Here is a 19,033-nt window from a genome sequence, read left to right on the forward strand (position 1 = left end):
TATAGAAAATGTGCCAGTCGGGGCGTGAGTAGGTTGCATACTGAATAAAGGAAGGTATAATGTGAGGAAGATCTACTTATAGGGTTCTACTGGTTTGAGCCCAGAAGCTGTGGGCGTACTACAGTGATTAGCAATTTTTACGTGGTTTAAAATGTCTTTCTGGCAGAAGTTGTTACAGCACAGGGTTCACCTGAGGCCTCTGATATTACACAGAATGAAAGATTCTGTCATTAGAAAAAAGATGCGCATGGAAAGGTTCCCAAAGATGGCAAAATAATTGGAAAGTCTCTGAGGGAGCAATTAACTTGACTGTTATGGGAATTGAACATGAGACCATCATCGAAAGAAAAGGCCACAACAATACCTGTATGTCTCTAGACTGGGTACGGCCTTGAGGAGTGATCATCTCCTTAGAACAAATGATTGCATGATTGAGACACAATATCTGCAGCACCTAAATAAGCTTGAAAGGTCACTCTGCCTTAACAAGGACTGAAAGGAGGACCTTGTGAGACTCAGTGGAAAAGTCAGAGAAAGATGACAGTTCATCTAGGAATTTGAACATCTGAGAGTAAACAGAGCAGTGAGGCAGAGAGGATTGAACACTTTTCAGATCATTAAAAAATTTACAGTCTTAACCCTGAATGTACAGAACTAGCCCTCTGGCAGTCACAACCACGGATAAGAGGTTAGGACAAATATATAGTAAGTCCCTTTTCCAAGGTTCAGGCATTTTTTCTATCAATTATGTTGACAGCAAGATGACGGGAGAAAGAACGTCCCAAAATAGGCCAGCTGGCTCCAGTGCAGCCTCATTAACAAGCAGTGGCACTCAGATCTGAATAGCTGGTGTAGAACCTTCATTAAGCTCTGCAATGGCTCTGCCTCATCATTACAGAGAATCCTGACAGCAGTGCACTTATTAGATCCTGAAAGGAATATTGCTCAGAGTTACAAATGTAGCTTCTCTCCAGGAAGACAGAACACACAAATATCTATTTGTGAATAATTTCAAGGAAGGTGACAGTCTCTTGAGAGAAAAATAAAGCTGTGCTGTTTCTGGAAGTAGATACATCTGCACCTTATCCTTTCATGCTATTACAACTGGGGCACGCAAGGTCACTGAGTAGATCTTACACAGAGCTTGTCTTGGAAAAGCATTTAATGAATTCAGTAACCCAATAACTAAAGAGAGTAAAAATTACTGTTAAAATGACAGATTCCCCATTTCCCCTGCCTTGTTTGACTAGATTTATTTTGCAGGAGAAATTAACTAGAGGAGATGTTCACATCCGTACCTGGCCAGTTTGTAAAATGAAGTGCAGCACTAAGGAATTATGATCATGAACTCAAAGGCTCACGCTCACATAGGTAACAGAGCAGTGCACTACCACACTGGGAGTGAGAGTCTTCTGCAACAGAGTGCACCGAATTCAAAGCCCTTAATGCTATCAGAAACAAACAATGATGTTGAGGAGATATCCTCATACCTGCCAAGAGCAAACACGATTAAGTTCATGCCTCTGAGGCATAATCCACTGGAGCTTTTAAAACCAACAGAACTGCAAGTCATGCCTGCGATGAAGGCAAAGAAGAAAAGTGTGCATGTTTATCTTCATTTTTGCTCTCACCATGGAGGACAGTGCCAAGGTATGTGTTTCAGCCTGCCTAGTAGACCACTGTAATAATGAGCCTCTAGGCTTGAGATGTGTTGCTTAATTTTGATGAGGTGTAGAACAAGGATGTCCTTTCAGGGTAGAATTTCTAAGGGAACTTTCCCTGGTAGTGGGCAGTCTGACTTGGCCTTGGCCAGATCACAGCAGCCACGGGCTCCCAAATCTCACAGAGCTTTTGTAGGTGTTGGAAGCAGATACCTCTGAAGTTTAACCTTCAAATGCTTTTTTAACTTTCATTTTGAAAAAAAAAAAAAAGTCAAAATTTACTTGAATGCCATTAAGAGGATGGAGTTCAGCTTCTCAAGCTGCTTAAGTACAAAAAGTGGTACTTCAGTGGGGCGGCTGATTGGGACTAAAACAGCTCTGAGCATTCCTTTCTTTGCACACCTATTAGCAGAGAACAGAAAAGGCAAACTTTTAATGAACTTCAGCAATACTGTGAAGAGAAAAAGCTCTCTGATCTCAAGTGAAAGATCATAAAGAACATTCAAAATATGTGAACGTGGACTTGACTTTGTAAAGAGAACTGTAAATTCAAAGCAGAAGATATCCTTAGGAAGGAATGACATACTATATTGCCAAATGAATCACAGAATCGTTTAGGTTGGAAAAGACCTATAAGATCATCAAATCCAAGAGTACAGACTTTAATCACACCTGTATAACCAAACAATTTTGAAATGAAATGTAATGGTTTAATGAACAAGATAAGATAACAAATGTCTCCTAGACACCAAGATAACCAGACTCCAGAAAGTCCAGAGTGAAAAATCAATGAGGCACAGCTGTCTAGCCACAGCACTGTCAAAACCCCCATGATAAAGTAAAACCTGAGCAGTGGGAAGAGCTGAAAAAACAAACAACATTAACAAATATCTTACCCACATCACTTATACAAAAAGGACAAGATATTTGGAAACATTTCAAGGAGAAAACTGGCTTGGGTCCATTTAGTATCTGACAAACAACAGAGCAGCCTCTCTAAGCACAGACCTAAACAACACTTGCTTACCCAAGAGAAAATGTATTACACAGGTCCACACAACCATGAAATAATAAGACTTTTTTTCCCAACAGGAAAAGGTATCAGTGAAGATTCTTTCTCATAGCTCATTTCAAACTTTAAATTTCATCTGTTAATTCTCTTAATCTGTACCAAGTGATGACAGACAACTAGGTCTAGTGGGAGGTGTCCCTGCTCATGGCAGGGAAGTTGGAATTAGATGGTCTTCAAGGTCCCTTCCAACTCAAACCATTCTATGATCCCAATTATTTTTAATCTACATGTTTAAAATAAATGTCAGGAATTTCCTCAGAGAAAAAAAAATAGTTTGCTGAATAATATAACATTTTTAAGCCAGAAAAAAAAAAAAATATATATATATATACATATTTATATATTAAGACATTCAAGCAAGATTTGTCTTACAAAATGCAGCAATACAGGTGTCTCCAAAGTCAGCACCCATTTCTGGCGAAGTCACCAAAGGTTCCCAACAGAGTCAACTAACAGTTGGTCAAAACAGTCAATGGAGTGCAGAGTGCAATTCACTGTGAAATTCACAATTCAATAGCAAAAATTAAGCCTAATTAATATAGCTGTTAGTATAGTCTGTGAACTTTTTTTTTTCAGTAGAACGAAACAAAATAAGGCCAACCCCCTGTCCCAAACACAGGATAATTTGTATGTTCAAGTGAATACACAATGAAACCACCTTGTTGACCATACAGAGTGAAAAACATGTCCAGAACAAGCAGACAGTGTGTGTCCCCAGGCCCTGGTGTTCACCTGGGACAGCCCTGGGAGGAGCTGGACGGAGGTGGAGATGGGTCATTGCTGGTCTGATGGCTCTTCAAGGCTATTTCTGGCTATCTCAAGGCTATTTCCTGGACAGACTATTAGAAGTTTCATATCCAGGATGGGTGAATCACAAAACACTGTTGTCTAACAGCCACAATGTTTGCTGACGTTAACTATTGTACCTGAAAGTTGCTTTTTCTCGGTAATTTCCCAAGTCATTTAAGGAAGTGATAAAGTGAAGCAGTACTACCTCTAACGTACTATGTTACTGTGTGTACAGATGTGTTTTTAAGATTAAACAGTATATTTGTCATTTGTATTTCCTGAATTATGCTGCAGATACTGAAACCCTCCTCACCTTGAAGAGGAGCTTAAGATTTTATTTACCTTTAAAACGAAGCACTTCCCAATGTGCACAGTCTTATTATTGCAGAGAAGGGAAATAGTAACAAAATACATAGGGACATTAATAGAGCTGTTTATGTATAGGACAATTAAGCCCTGTTTAAAAAAATAAGTACTGGCATAGTCCTTGGGAAAGGGAGGGCATGGAGGACAGGATGGGTTTCAGGGCAGGGGATTACTAGGGATTTGTCATAAAAATTGAGTTTGTAACTGCAGTGATGAGGTGACTGGAACCCCTTGAAATTCAGCAAAACGCATTTATTATTAACTTCAGCTCTGAGCATTGAAGAGAAAATGAATCACATTGTTAAAGGATGTTGCAGCAGTAATGATCACAGCATTCATGGAATTCAGCAAGAGAACTAACAACTGACATTTATTACAAATCAATTTGAATCGTCTGCGGTTGGCTGTAAATTAGGGAAGCTAAACCAAAGATTTATTTTGATAAAATGCTACGCAAAAATTTTTTGCAAACGCTTTTCATTTTTTTCATGTCATTCAAGTTTTAAGCATGAACTATATGATAATGAGTCCCGTTGAATAGCTGATATTGGCCTTTGTATAAAACCCAAATGATTGGAAATAAAGCATTTACAGACAGAATTTAGTCAAGCCTAATGGACTGGAAGGGCATAAGAATAGGAGTGCCTGCCTATAACACAGTGGTAGCCTACCTCTCACATCTGTGATTCAAAAATATTTTTTTGTTTTATTTTAATTTTATTTTTTCATAAGTCTCAGAAATCCAAGTAGTTGAAATCCCATTTAAAATATTTAAAATATGAAATCTCATTTATAATATTTTCAAATTTTAAATGTAATTATACAAAGCTTACTTTTTGTAACCAAAACATTTCTTTTACTTTATTTTTATGAGGACACTTATGTTACATTAAAAGAAAACTATGTAAATTCTCTTTCTATTTATCAGTCTAAATGGTCTGTTCTGAACTGTTATTTCATCCAGAAGCACTACTAGAGACAACCTAAAATTATTTTTGGCCTGGAAATATGAAACTTCAGATGCATTTCCAAGCTACAACTGTGTTGGAACTGTAAAATAATTAGAATTTAACTGGATTCAAACATTGAGAGGAGTTTTTAGCATGACACTTCAACACCTCAAAGTTACTGAAAGAGAAAATGGCTATAGTAGTTCTCCTTGAAGCTGGACACTGTTTTCATGAAGCTAAAAATTTTAAGGCCACCTCTGCATATCATTAAGCTCTTTTACACAATGTAGAGGAACGTTATTTTTTGTTACTATTTTATTGATGACATTAAGTTTTTTACATAAACAATAAAAAACAACAACAACTGATAAAATTTAGAGAAAATTGGTATGTTTTGGCCACTGACAACAAGACAACAAGATCCTGACCTCTGAGATTTTTCACAGGACTTCAGAACTACTCCTTAAAGTAATGTTAAGGTCTGAAGTTGACAGGATATAAAAAATGCACATGAAAAGATGACTAATGTGTAAGCCACATAAACCACTAAAGACATTATTTATTTTAAAAATAAAAAGGTCACCTAAGTAACAGAAATGATCAATTACATCATATATATACCTAGAATAAAGTATATGGCTAGAAACATACTTCTTCAGCATCCTACAGCAGAGTAATAATCCATCATTTAATGCAACTCAATTAGGGAGTTTTACTCTATTTGCAGTAATACTAATAGACTGAGTACATTCTGAGCTTTGTGAATTGCACTTCATGCTGATATTGATTCTTTTTATGTGAATACAAAGTCCGAATATGTACCATTTGTGGTCTTTTTACCAAAGTTTGGCCCAGAAGAATATTTTCCTATAAATGTCAGATGTCTGCTCAGTAGCCACTTGGAAGACAATGTACAAACCTAGTATTTTCCTTAAGGAATCACACAGAAACATAACTCAACCCACACATTGCTTGTCAGTATTTCTATGTAAGGTTTCCTAAACCAGAAGACTTCACCTGCACTTATAAGCAAAACAGCGATGAGGAAAAGTAATCAAAGTAACCCTTGTATATATTCATAGTGAACCCAGTAAAACATGACAAGAATACTCCAGCAGTCAGAGTAACCAAATTCATGATCACTAACTGCAGTGCAATCACTGTTTAAAAACAAAACAAAACAAAACAAAACAAAACAAACAAACAAACAAACAAAAAAAAAAAAAAAAAAAAAAAAAAAAAAAACAGAACAAATTGAACAAACATACTAAATGAAAAAAAGGTATTGCTGTCACAAAAAATATCCAGCTACACCTTTAAATATTTGCTTTTAGCATACCATACCTGAATTTGTAGTTTACGTTTGCATAAAAAACTGTAAGTTATTTTCAATTACTGCATTTTTTAAAGGAATAAATAGTGAAGAATTTCTCAAATAGTGAAGAATTTCTCAAATTATTTGCATTTTAAATATCTGTATGAACAGTAGTTTTCAAACATAAAATCCTCTCAGAGAAAAACCCATTGATTGTATGAAAGGTTTTGATAAATTTAGTTGGATAAATAGAAAATATTTGATGCTCTGGATTGCCTCATTGACAGGGAATTGCATTATTGGGAACAACAGAAATAAAAGTAGGAAAGTTTGGCTTTAAAACATGGCATTTTCTTCCTTGATGCCCGAACAAAAGGCAATAAAGTGTTATGATACTTTTAGATGTAGAGCTTAGGGATACAGTCTAGTGGGGCCTGTTAGTGTTAGGTCAGAGGTTGGTCTCGATGATCTTGAGGTCTCTTCCAACCTAGAAATTCTGTGATTCTGTGTGTGATTCTGTTAATTTGGAAGCCAGAATATCTTTTGGTTGTGTTACAGAGAGATTGTTACATGGTATCTCAGCGCATAGGTTATTTTATAATGTCTTATATTGCTCAGATAACTGTGTCCCATGCAATATTAAGGATTTGATAAGATTCATTAAGCACAGAATGATTCTGTAAATGTTGGGACATAGCCATGTAAATTAGTGATTGCTAAAACCAGTGAAATAAGGTAACATACCTGTACTATAGGATTAATGTAAAATGAAATGGAAGATTTTATTACTTGAATTATAAAGTGCAATACCTAAGGAACGTTTTTTTTTCATCTTTATGCAACATGACAGTTTCATACTCATGGACAGGATAGGAGGTTATTAGTATCAGTAAAAGGATAAAATTTTACTCCAAAGGAAATTTTGTTTTAATCCTAATAGTATACTATCATTTTTGACCGTTTTTTGTTTTTTGTTTTTTTTTCTGAAGTAAAACTGTGACTTTCTTTAATAATTATGGTGTTACAGGTTACTACCTAATAGTCCAAGTTTTTGATCTGCTCAATATAAAAAAAATAAAGCCTTATGAAGGACAAAGGGATTTAGTAGATTTAGATGATATAATCCAAGTATTTTATTAAAGTATAGAAGGAAAAAATATTTTAGAAGAAAAAAAAATCAATGCAACCAAGCCCCTTCAACTGGTGACAATGTACTTTTGAGAAATTTGAGATGAAACCTATTTAATTCTCAATTGCACAAGTAAGTACTCATGTGCGTTTTAAGACTACAGACCCTTTGGACCCTTTGAGATATGGATTCATTTGAACTAATGCCTTCATTTAACCTGAATAGATAAAATGGCTGCATTTTTATAGCAGGGACTCAACACCAAGTGAATTTCAGAGATGGAAATTCTTGAGTCGTTATTTGATCTGGCACTGAACTTTAGTTCTAGCTATGTTTTCTAATAAAGAAAAGTTGAAAATGCAGAGCTATGGTCATCTCACAGACATTCCCAAGTATTTTGGTAAAATTCATCAGAAAATAAATTAAAATACATATTAGCAACGTTACCATGATATACATGTTTCTTGTACTTGAGATCATGTAAAAAAGCAGCAATTTCATATTTTTACAGAAAGGTGATTTATCATAAAGAATTGTGACATCAACTATTTAAATATTTTTTTAAAATATAATATACAAATTCAAAGAACAGCCAGAGAATAAACATTCATGTTAAATACTGGGAATGATTCTTTTGAAGAAGCAGAAGTCGATTATTTAACCTTATCAATGATATGAGCACAATTAAAACTGCTTCTATTTCATGGTCATACCTAAACCTCCAAGGACAAGAATAAACTGTTTACAACACAAAATAAATAAAAATATTTTTAAATTTATTATATTCAAGCTATTTCTAATGCACAATATACTAAATTTGACAAAAAATATGGATTGGACGATTCCTTTTGCAATTGTCTACATTGAAATTTAAATTACCATAGTCTCAAAAACTTAAATTACCATCAAAACTTAAATTAAAGAAAGAATTTTTCTGTACCTAACAACTTATTCTCTCTTAGAAGGCATGTTTTCCAGTTCTGCTTATCAAGATAACTCACAGCAAAGAAACCCCACACCTCTCAGCTAACGAAGCAGTATGTATTCAAACAACATTCCAGAATGACATACTTACACAATTGGTTTTTCCAGTCTGCTACCCTGTGATCCAACTATTTCTCCCAGCGTACAGAACATTTGTCCCAAAAAATCCTGAAAAGCAGTAACAAAAGAACTCAGAAATTGTGTTTTCCACTAGGAAAAAATAAATGTTTTCCCATTTATTTGGGCCTTTCTTCAGGGTAAAACACATTCTACCAAACATTGCATCTTAATAATAATTATGTAGTAATAAAGCATAAACCAGACTCACCATTACACATTTCACATAACTCTGGGTTACATTTACAGAAGTAATCCTAATACACTGCATATACTGCTTTTATACTACCTTTTTCTTCAAAAAAAAAAAAAAAAGAAAATGAGATGAAAAAAAATGTAAAGCCATCAGTAATATGTCTTTTTCTTCGCCAAACTGCAGCATTTTAACATTGCTCCTTTATGAAGAGACTCTACAGTGATTCTACCAATTTCAGGAAAGTTAATTATGTTGTCAGGAATTCAAGCCTGTGCCGGATCTCTGTGAGCATCCTGGATTGACAGTCGTACACAAGCATTGCTTTAATGACAGACATTATTTTTCAATTTTCTAATTTAACTTTATCACTAAAAATCAGGTAATTTTCATATTCCATTTCCTTGTAACATAAGTAGCACCACAATACGAATGGATTTTTTAAAAAAAATCATGCTGCAGTCCAACTCCTTCACTTGCATATGAAAGCAGCTTGCTGGCTTTATTCTTGCCAGCAACAGTGGCAGCAGGAGTAACAGTAGGATGTGACATTTGTTCACAAACATTAACAAGAATCAAAACACTTTGATCGCTATACAGCAAACCATAACTTTATGATACAGTAGCAAATATCTGTACAAATAGCTCCTGCTCTTCTTTAAGTCCAGGCCACTCATTCCCATCTCTGAGTCACCTTCCCAGCTGTGCTAGTTATAGGTTCATATTACAAATTGGGTCTGAGAACTAATCCCACTGAAGAGGAAAACCACTTTGCAAAAACACATTTTTGAACTGTGTCCTTTGACTGATCTGATACTGTGACACTGTTTCCATCAAAATTAAGTCCTTTAAAATGGCTATGGCTAAAATGCATCTGAAAATACTCAGCTCCTCACTCATTTTTAAAAACATTCAGCATGATACATTCTAAAACATGCCATGTTCTACACTGAAACCATGTACTCAACGATTTTCTTCTTTTTTTACCCTCACAGATCCTGATATCCATTTATGGTGGTGTTTCTATGATTAATTCCTATTTGTTCCAAAGTCTATTATTAATTACAATTGTTAACTACTATGCTTCTTTGTTTTTGTTTTTGTTTTTGTTTTTGTTTTTGTTTTTGTTTTTGTTTTTTAAATCTCTAAGTTACTATGAACCTAAGAGTCTAATTTGAGGTAGCCAGATTTATACACATTCTTACAGACAGCTACAATGGCAGCTGTCTACTAAAAAAGACTATTCTGCTTACTTCATATATCCATTATAACAATCCATTTCAGTTTCTTCCCATTTTGCCTAAATTCAGTCACCGAGACTGAAATTCTTCAGGTTTGCTCTTTACTATCTCCCCAGATGTTCAGCTGTTATATGACACTGCCCGGTATTCACAAAGAAATAGGTTAACAGCAATTTTTAGGGACAGGAAAGTTGTTATTGCACACCAGGAGACTATACTATGTGAGAAGTCTAGCTAAGCAAATACTATCTGCATGATATTTTTCAGAAAAGCCAAGCTCCCAGTGCATGAATATGAGCTAAGCTCTGCTCAGTCCATACTTACGAACTGTTCAAATTCTTAAGGCCTATGTGAAAGAGGTGAGGGGAAAGCAAAAGGCAGACCAACCTTGAGCACCCAGAAAACAATGGAAATGAACTGAAGTGGCAAGACATCTCTAGCTACCATCATTCACAGGGCTCTCAGGATTCTTCTTCATGAGTGCAACATTATATGGCACAGTTTGGATGTCACAGACATACAAGTCTATACAAACTTGTATACACTTCCTCTTAAAGCAAATCTTTAAAAAAAAAAAAAAAAAAAAAAAAACAAGAAACCAAACCAAAACAAAACAAAAAAAAACACATTTATATCTTAGGCTTTTGTACTATGAAGTATGTTTCGGGGAAAAAATAAAAGAATTCAGATAAGCTACTTACTAGAGAAGAACAAACAATTTTGGGGAGAGGCTCATGATGCTTTATCCTTGCTCAAGTTAGTATAGGAAGACTTCTGTTTTGTGTGGCTATTTAGAAAATCTTGCCATGATGACAGAAGGAAAACAGTTTGCCGTGGACTTTAAATCTTTACAGTAAGGATATCACAGGAGATGAAAGGCAAGAAGCCTCATCTTTTTAGTGGGCAGCACACACACAGAATGTTCCTTCCATTATATTTTCCTCTGCTCCAGATTCTTAAAGGTTCTCTTACCAAAGTCTCCCTGTGTTTATTTTTAAAATTTCACTCAGCAGCCCCTAAATTCTACTCTGGCACCTCTAAATATTGCAGTTGCCATTTAATCTCTTTCAATTTAAGATGCCATGAGCATAAAGGAGTTATACTAATATTAATTGTGACACAATCAAAATATATTTACAATTTTTAGGAGAAGTATCAACAAAATGCTGCATATACCATATGTGAATAGATGTATACATGTGCTCAAATATGCCCTGTACAGGAGGAATGTCATGTAATCCTCATGAGTTTTATACATTTTATAAACAACAATACAAGCTCTCTATTTGTCTCTAAGCATCTGATATTATTTACAGTCAAAAGAAAATAAACATATTTAGGAAAACAAAAGCATTTCAGTACAAGAAAGTGTAATAAACAGGAAAAAAACTTACATGCTTTGATAGGTTAGGACTCTTGGAGTCAACATCATAGCTTTAAAAAAAAAAAATAAAAAGAAAAGTTAAATCCAACTTGCCAGATGACAGATCTGAGGACCATGTAAAAATGAAAATCAAACAATTCTTTCACCTACTTCAATGTGTAAAATTTACCACAAAATGACACCTCAATGGAAGTCTCACAAGTAAGAAAGGCAATCATGACAGATTACAGGATTACTGTTCACTACCTATCTGAAATAAAATTGTTTTCAAAGTACAGGCTAGTAAGAGAAATTAATCTAATACTCCTGTTCGAACAAGAAGCAGAATGAAAGCAGGAAAAAAATGAGAACAAAATTTCAAGATTAATCTTTTAGCAGAAAGCAAAATACCTTGTGAACTATTTTCTTTGGTAGTTTTTCTGTTGCTTTATTAATTAAATAATAACAACTGCCAATAAATCAAATTTCTTTTAGCAAGCATTTGACTTGTTCTTTTCAGGTTTTTATCATAATCTCGTTCTTCCTCCAACTAGAAAATACCATTGTTTCCTTTTCACTATCAATTCAGGTTTCAGAGAAATTACTCTGTGAATTTGAGATAAATTTAAAAATATGTAATACAAGAATCCTTATGGGAGTACTAATCCCTATACTATCAGCCTTCCACCCTTATCAGAAAATCCCCAGTATTATTTTTATCAAATTATACATTCGATTCAATACAAGTAATGGAATTGAAGAAGTATTCCAATCCCCATCTCAGCCTCTCATTGCACATTTCCATTCCCACATTGTGGTATGGAAACCCGTTTGTGTGTGCTGCCACAACTGGTTGTGGGCATGGATGATGCTCTGTGGACCGGATCAGAAATTAGGAGGATGGGAAGCAGAGTGTGGTGCAGCACAGCCAAAGTTTCAGACACATTTGTAAAGAATGACTGCAGAAACCACTAATAGCTGAGTTAAATAATAATAAAAATAACTGCACAGTATCTGGTGAAATTGAAAAGAGGAAAAAAAAAAAAAAAGATAACGACTCTGAAGGCTAGATACACTAATGAAACAAAAAACTACTTCACTGTCAAAATTAGGAAGAAATTATAAAATATGAACAGGAAAAAGGCTGAAACATTGGTGGCTATAAAATGTATGTAGGTGCTCATGGTCATTTATGAGTACCTCGTAAAACAAAGAATCAGAGATATGCCTGCCTTTTTCTTTTTGTTGCCAGAAATTTAAACCCATCAGAACTTTCACTCCTTCAAAAGTAACACTTTGGCCAACTGGAGTACACACACAATTTTGCAAGGAATTTAAAAAGTAAGCTTTTAAAAGATGTTTCTTTCTTGATCTATATCAAAGTTTTAATCCATGATTAGTTACATGAGTCACATTTTTAGCTCAGAATTCTACAATAATTCATTTCCAATCTATCAGAGTTATAGGACTTTGAAGAGAATTCACGGACTTGGGCAATATGGGCAGGCAAGCATTTAAAACTGTCATTCAGCTGTGAGTTCATAATAGACTTGTAGTCACAAGGTGATCTGGAACAACAGTAGAAAAGTCAGGTCTTTCTGTTAAGTACAGAGTATGATGTTTATAGCTTTTTAAAAATAAACAAATAGGATCAAACAGGAGATTGATTTTCCCCTGTCAGGTTCAAGTCCTTTTTCAGATCACACATCCAGAAGTTCTTTACAGATTTCCCTTTCTTTGCCTAGACTGAGCCTAGCTTTCTATTCCTTGGTCATTTCTTTTGGTCTTCACATCTATTGGACCTTCTCCTCCCATAACATACATGCAGCCTATGAGGAGCAACAGATACACAAAATAAGATTCCTACGTGGTCCCAGCTGTTTCTTCATTTCTGAAATGCATCACCTATGCTTCGAGGGGGAAACCTTTATTTTGCAAAGTGACAAGCTCTTACTTAAAGTTATTGTAAATGGCAGGAAATAGTTATACTCAGCAGACTTAATGACATCACATCCGAATTCTAAAAAAAATGGAAAAATAAGAAAAATATCTGCAACATGCTTTCATGGTGAAACAGGTAGCTGATATCTGTGTATTTAATACAATGGAATTTTTTTCCCCTTACTCATCCTTCCAACACTTCTTGTTAACTTACATGTAGGCAGCACTGTGATGTGCTATAGAAGACTGATAAAGCTAAAGAAAAATAAAACATAATTTATTTTTTGTTTTTATGATACAGGAGATGAGGCTATTCAAGACTATTTTAGTTCCTTTTGCTAGCAACTTAAAACAAAATCAGCAAAAACATGGATACGTTTATTAACTTTGTTAATGTCTATTTATCAGGCACCATACCTTTTTTTTACTATAGGAAAAATCAACAATAATGCAATCACTGCTGTATTTATTTTATGCCCTGCCTAAAATAACAATTGATTTGCATTCCAGAAACTCTAGAAAAAAAAATAAATCAAAGAGACTGTAAGAGTCAGTTTGAAGCAACTATTTGGATAAGTAAATGACTAAAGCCTAGAAGATTTAAAGATGGCTTTGCCACAGACTTGCTAGGAGATTTTAGGCAAATAAAGAGGCATTTGTCCTTCTGGATTGCTGTCTACATGATAAAGATGCACTAAATAAAAACTACTTCAAACTACTTTTTAAAAGCAATGATTGTGAGCATGAATACATTTTGACTAGTTAAAACCTACCAATTTCTTAAAATTAAGTCATTATTACGTTACATGTTTATTTCTGAAGAAGCAATGCTAAATCAATCATGTTTACTAATTTGTTCCATGTCAACAGATACTATCTCTTTTCAAATTAATTTTGTGCTTTACAAATCTTAGTATGTTTACAGAGATTTTAATATTGGAGTCAAAGACTGTTAACTTACAAATCAAATCGAAGATTCTCTCTTTCTTCAAAGAAGTAGTCCATTATAAATTTTCTTACAAAATCTGGATTTAAAGTATTATCAATTACTTCTGTTCTTCCAAACTGTAAAAGAAAAGCATCAGTTTAAGGCAAGTACTTTATGGAGATGTAATTAAGAAGTCTTGCAAAATCAGCAATATGTGAGATACAGAAGAGCCTATAAAAATTTCTCTTCAACAGATGTCATGAAAGAGAATGACTATGTTCACATGAATAGATCAGTTATCAGAGGATGAAGATAGAGTGGCAGAAGTCCACATATTCCAGTGTGAAGAGTGGTGCACACTCTGTATCGTATGATCTGAACTTTATAAACATCAGTCCCCAAAGTCCATCAGAATCCACAAAAATTTTAGAAGGAAATTCAGTAGCATAAAAATCCACTTTTTCCTCAAAAAAGACAATAGCAAGCAAAAGCTTACATAGACCGCTTATTTCAGATAAATTTAAATATTAGCTAGTTTAGTTCTTGTGCTGGAAGTGAATCATTTTTGCACTATCCAGCTCTTACTTCACCTCAGTGAAGTAACTACATTTCCTCTCTCTGAGCTTTCTGCAAAACACTTTTTTTTTTCCCCTTGGTGTTTACACCAAGCTCTTGACAAGCAGAAAATATTTTAGTTTAAAAAAATAACTTTTGATTGACTTCAGTTCATAAACATCACAGATCTAAATAACAGGTCATAAACTATGAACATTGTGTTTTAGCTGTTCTTTCAAGCCACTTTCTTTTTGAAACAGAAAACAAAACAAAAAAGGATGAGTTAATGACATGAGCATTTCATTTTGTCCTACATATTGAAAATACCAAGACATTTTAATATAGCCTACTGAAAAGGTGGTTGACACTTTTCTGAAAGATCATCATTAATAATCCTCAAAACTGCAATTTGTGACTTCAAACTTTGAATGAGTCAAAGACTGCCAACCTCTTCATTGACAGGACTGAATTAAATCCATAAACATGGATAAAGAAAGAATATAAAGACAGCAATTTTCTTGTAACTAAAGTTCTTTTAAAAAACTAAAAAAGTTTAAGAAAAACTTTCTAGGAAAAGTTTATCACAGCTGTGAGTGTAGCCATTGCACAGACCCCTCAGTCTCCAACAGGAGCCTCCCTACCCTGGTCCCTGAACACCCAAGTGAATGGATCCTCCGCTGTCACTTCCTCTCAAAACTCAGTAATCTCCTTTTATTACTTGATTCTTATTAAAATAAAGCAGTAAAGAACTCCAGCCACATTATTTGTGTGCTTTAAAGGAACTCCATTACTTTCAAATACCATTTTCTTCTTCAAATGACTGTCCGTGCATTCACTCAAACTGGAGGGGTCTGACTCCAAACACCACTCATTCACATGGGTCATCTGTACCTGAGAGTGTGACTGCCTTGTGAAAATCAACTACCCACCTCAGGTACAATAAAATATTCAACAAAAGTTAACACATCTTCAAGACACAGCTCTATAAAGTCTCAGAAACAGGAACAGTCCTCTGAAGTGTCACAGTGGTGATTTGCATCTTTACAGAGTGTGCTTGAATCCTGTCAGGTACTTTCACTTTTGCTATGCTGTGAGAGGTTCAGTTGTGATGATATTCAGAGATATCCATATTCTAGCACTTCCCATGAAAGACAGAAAAGCAAAACTATCTTCCTGATGAACAATATCCTCGCCAAATAAAAAGACAAAGAATATTTAACATGTAGTGTCAATTAGTATGCCCCTCTGCCAAGACTTTACATCAGTTCTTAAAACCTATGTAGTATGGTTTCCTGACCTCACTGGAAACTTGTTTGAGATCCCCTGCAAAGCTTCTGAGCATGTCTTAAAACAAATTGTTTAGAAAGCAGGATCGCTCATGAGCAATCATTCTCCTAAGCCAAAGCAGTAACTATGAAGAGGGTAAGCACTGTGCAGAAGTGGGCAGGAGAAATCTCCAGAAACTCTCCAGAGTGGTGAAGATACTGGATATTCAAAATGATCTCCCTGGATCTCTGAAGAGAGGGCTGGCATTTGTGCACAGGATCCTGGAAACAGATCAGAACATGAACAAATAGTTTAATCCTTACAGATGAAAGAAGTTACTCTCTTGCGCAAAGACTCAAAACATCCTCTGAAATGCTTGAATAAAGTTGACAGGTAGAGTGCTGAAAAACAAACAAACAAACAAAAAAACACTCTCTTGAACCGAAACTGGTGACTACTGTGGCCAAGTATTTATGAATGAGCAATGATAGCAGCACAGGAAAGCTGGTGTTTCTATAGGAACAAGTATGGCTGGAATATATGCATGGCTAAAAGGCCTTTCTTTTGCCTTTGAATAACAGCATTCAAATTTTTACATACAGCTGAAGTCTTCAATCAGCTTCCAGGTCAAATAAATCTCAGTGTTTATAAAGAAAATCTTCCCCTGTCAACTGAATGCTTTATAGCATTCAACAACACTGGAGCCAGGAAAAACTGAGAGTTGGAATGGCTGATGAAATATGCAGCAATATCTAGGCAATTGGCACTGTCTGAAGTTGTGCACTAAGAATAAGTAGCCACTCTCTGACACAAGCATCAAACCAGGAATGAGAAATGAAAACAATGGGGTCATAAGGACCATCCATTTTGCAGTTCTGAGCAAGAATACATCATCTGAGTATTTTTTTTTTCCCTGGCGCGTCCTATTTCTTGCATTTGCATTCTCACAGCAAGCTGGCCACGTACTCTTAAACACTGGAATCAGCCACAAGCAGAGGAGATTTACACTTAGCATTGAAATCTGATGAACACTCAGCTACTCAAGAAGGAAAAGACTCGGGGCATTCAAAAAGATGTGTACCAGACCCTAGGATGAACACACTGTAACTTGCAAAGCTACCTGAGGCACAGCAGGTAAGTAAAGAGTACTTACTAAGTTGCATCTCTCATGCTCTGTCCAATAGAGTCAGATGCACATATGCAAAGATATTGATAAAGATATTTCCTAGTATGCGCAGATTTAAGTATTAAGTCGGCCTGGGAGACCCCTTAATCACAAGGTTATTGAAATCCTTTAAACGCTCAGATTAGGGCAAGCTTGAAGGAGAGTAAGGGGATCTTTCATCATGTGGGGCCTACTTCTACATACACGGAAGACAAAGAGGAACATGAAGAACACAGGCAGCTGTAACATAGGTACTTTCTGCTGCCAAAGTTATCATTTAAATTGAAAGATGTGAGCTCAGAGGATCGACTTGTCAAGAGTCCCTTTAGGGGTACTCACAACCCTCTTGACAAACCTCTGGCTTGACACCTTCATAAACTGATCATTTTCTGATGTAATACTTCTTGAAACAGTAAATGCAGTTTGCATGTACAGTTTGCATTTGCAGTTACAGCTGACTTTCAGAGAGCCGTTCAGAGAAGAACAAAATTAATGGCTAAATAAAACAGACAAAAATCACAGAATACTTGAGGTTGGAAGGAACTTGGGGAAAAATTATCTAGTTCAATCTTCCTTCTCAAAGACAGATCAGCTCAAGTAGGTTGCCCAGTCAGGCTTTGAGTACGTCCAACTGTGAAGACTGAACAACCTCTCTGGGCAACCTGTTCCACTGTACATAGTAAAAATAAATAAATAAATAAAATCTTATGTTTAAACATAATTTTGCCACTCATTGTCTCCTGTCCTTTCACTGAATACAGCTGAGAATAGTCTGGCTCTGTCTTCTTTACTCCCTTCCATCAGGTATTTATACACATGAATAAGATGTGAACTTTCTCTTCCCCAGGTTGCAGCAAGGGCAGTGTCTATCTGTTTACTTAGGTGATAAGTGATAGGGCACTAGGAAACCGTCGCAGGTTGCACCAGGGGAGGGTTAGACTGGATATTAGGAAGAATTTCTTCATGGAGCATTGGTCAAGCATTGGAACGGGCTGCCCAAAGAAGTGGTGGAGTTCTAGTCTCTGAGTTATTTAAGAGACATATGGTCGTGGCACTAAGGGACATGGTTTAGTGATGGGACTCAGTGGTCAGGCTGATTGTTGGACTTGATGATACTGAAGCTCTTTTCCAACCTACATGATTCTCTGTTTTTATGAATAATGTGGCTGTGGATCTGGAAGAAGAGTTCTGCAATGAGAGTCAGATGTGCCAAAGACTGGAAGGTGGATAGCTGGAGAGAGTCCTGAAAAGAAAACTGGCAAAGACAGTAAGGTCAGCAAGGCCCTGTCCCTCCTTGCACTGTTCTGGACTTTACAAAATAATGAAATTAAGACAGAGCCCACTCTTGAATAAATCCCTCTTGCAGGAGTAGGAAGCAAACAACTCTATACTTGACAAACCCAATCAAAATGCTCTCAGCAATTTCAGAACGTAACATTCACTTGAGGGACAGTACAGGGACTCATACCACAGAGAATCAAAAAATCAATACGGACTTAAAATGTATGACCCTCACTGTCTATGCACAGTTCATACAATAAAGGCTGTTTGCTCTTCTGTTCAATTGCCCATTCCCTGAACATGCAATCCTCAAACATGAGGCTGTTCATCACCCAAGGGTGCAATCCTCAAGCATATTCCACACAACTCTAAGCCTCAAGATAACGCTTTGAAGACCTGAATTTCACCGATCAAGAAATTGCATACACTGCTTTTATAATGCTTGGCTGAACACGTAAGAGAGAATAGCCTCTGCACCTCAGGCTTTAATGTAAAGGTCTGCTGGCTAGCTCACTGGATGCTACGAAAAATGATCTGTAGGCTGGAACATCTGGCATGTGTCATAAGCTTGGTGTGCTCAGCTTGGAGAGGATAAGGGAAGATCTACTGACACTACCACCCTCTACTACCTAAACAGCACTGTAGAAGACAAAGCCAGACAGTTCACAGAAAACATAAAAAAGACAAGATGTTTCTGTCACCATTTACAATAAAGGA

The 19,033-nt window shown here is 35.7% G+C and overlaps 1 protein-coding gene across 5 annotated transcripts in view; it reads right to left on the reverse strand.

The window, feature by feature from the left end:
- CPNE8 (copine 8) overlaps positions 1-19,033 on the reverse strand; it is a 103,906-nt gene that overhangs the window by 56,991 nt on the left and 27,882 nt on the right. For 4 of the 5 annotated variants that reach the window (XM_084531318.1, XM_084531319.1, XM_084531322.1 and 1 more), the window contains 3 exons: positions 14,083-14,186; positions 11,212-11,251; positions 8,358-8,434 (listed from right to left, as the gene is read on the reverse strand). In XM_084531318.1, the coding sequence (XP_084387444.1) occupies positions 8,358-8,434; positions 11,212-11,251; positions 14,083-14,186 (221 nt within the window). Of the gene's footprint in view, positions 1-8,357; positions 8,435-11,211; positions 11,252-14,082; positions 14,187-15,901; positions 15,997-19,033 lie in introns of those variants that run through there. The other variant, XM_084531320.1, reaches the window with a different exon arrangement.

This window comes from Aythya ferina (assembly GCF_964211825.1).
Source record: "Aythya ferina genome assembly, chromosome: 1".
Taxonomy (NCBI): Eukaryota; Metazoa; Chordata; class Aves; order Anseriformes; family Anatidae; genus Aythya; species Aythya ferina.